The following is a 1069-nucleotide window of genomic DNA, read 5'->3' on the forward strand; positions in this document are numbered from 1 at the left end:
GGGCTGGGAGCCTGGGCTGGGGATGCCGAGCCACCTGCGCCGGGGTGAGGCTCGGTCAAGGGGCGTCCGAAAGGCAGGCGGGGAAGGCCGCCGGGGCAGTGACCGCCCCGCGGGCGTAGGGAGGCTGACGCGCCTTACCTGGGCCCTGGGGCCGGCAAAGTTACACAGCTCCGCCTCCCCGTCTTCGGGGCTCCCGCGGAGCGCGGCGCGGAGCCTCTCCAGGTGCTCCCTCAGGGTGACCCGCTGGTGGAAGGAGAACGCCGGGTGCAGCGAGGCCATGGTGAAGAGCAGCAGCAGTTCCTCCTGGGCCCTGAAGCCCAGCCCGCCGCAGGGCTGGGGCTCGGCGCCACCGCCTTCCGGGCCGGAGCCGTCCTTCTCGGCGTCCTCCTCGTTGTCGCCGTCCTCGCCGGGCTCGTCCTCCGCGCCGCCCCGCGAGCCGTCGCCCCGGGCCGCACGCAGGCTCTTAAGCACCGAGTCCACCTGGGGCAGGAGGCGGTGCAGGCGGCCGGCGGCCTCACGGTTCTCAGAACCCAGCAGCGCCAGGTAGACGATGAGGCGCGAGCGCACTGCGGGCTCTCGGAAGTCGGCCAGCGGCCCCGGGTCCGAGAGACCGTTGGCCTTGGCCTCCGAGTCGCGCAGGTAGTGGTAGTCCTTGCGCGCCAGGTCCTCCAGGCACGAGCCGAGGAAGCGCAGCTCCAGCGGGTTGCACAGGTCCAGCAGCCCGCACATGAACTCCAGGCGCTGCGCCGAGCCCAGCACCAGCCCGAACCACTCATACACCCGAGCCCGCAGTGGCTTCTCCCGCTGGGCTCCGCGCCGGCTCTAGGAGCCCGGGTGCGGGTGGGAGCGAGCAAGCGAGCGAGCGTGTCCTCCTTCTGCCTCCCTCTCCCGTCGTCCGCACTGGGCTGTGGCGGCGGTACCTGAGCGGTTCCCTCGCGAACCGGTGCGGACCGATCGGCTGGGAGAAGAGGAGGAGCGGCTAGTCGGGGCGGAGACGCTTGCGGGCTCCACTCAGGCACTTCAGCCAATCAGCAGCCCGAACCAATGGTTGCGTAGATCTCCCCGCCCC

General features: G+C 72.0%; 1 protein-coding gene across 3 annotated transcripts in view; it reads right to left on the reverse strand.

Moving 5' to 3' along the window:
• ZCCHC2 (zinc finger CCHC-type containing 2) overlaps window positions 1-415 on the reverse strand; it is a 54524-nt gene extending 54109 nt beyond the window's left edge. For all 3 annotated transcript variants that reach the window (XM_024754881.1, XM_024754882.1, XM_024754883.1), the window contains exon 1: window positions 139-415. In XM_024754881.1, the coding sequence (XP_024610649.1) occupies window positions 139-279 (141 nt within the window). In that variant the 5' untranslated portion in view covers window positions 280-415. The remainder of the gene's footprint in view (window positions 1-138) is intronic.
• Between the last annotated feature and the right edge of the window lie 654 nt (window positions 416-1069).

Source organism: Neophocaena asiaeorientalis, unplaced genomic scaffold, assembly GCF_003031525.2.
Source record: "Neophocaena asiaeorientalis asiaeorientalis breed wild unplaced genomic scaffold, Neophocaena_asiaeorientalis_V1.1 scaffold124, whole genome shotgun sequence".
NCBI lineage: Eukaryota > Metazoa > Chordata > Mammalia > Artiodactyla > Phocoenidae > Neophocaena > Neophocaena asiaeorientalis.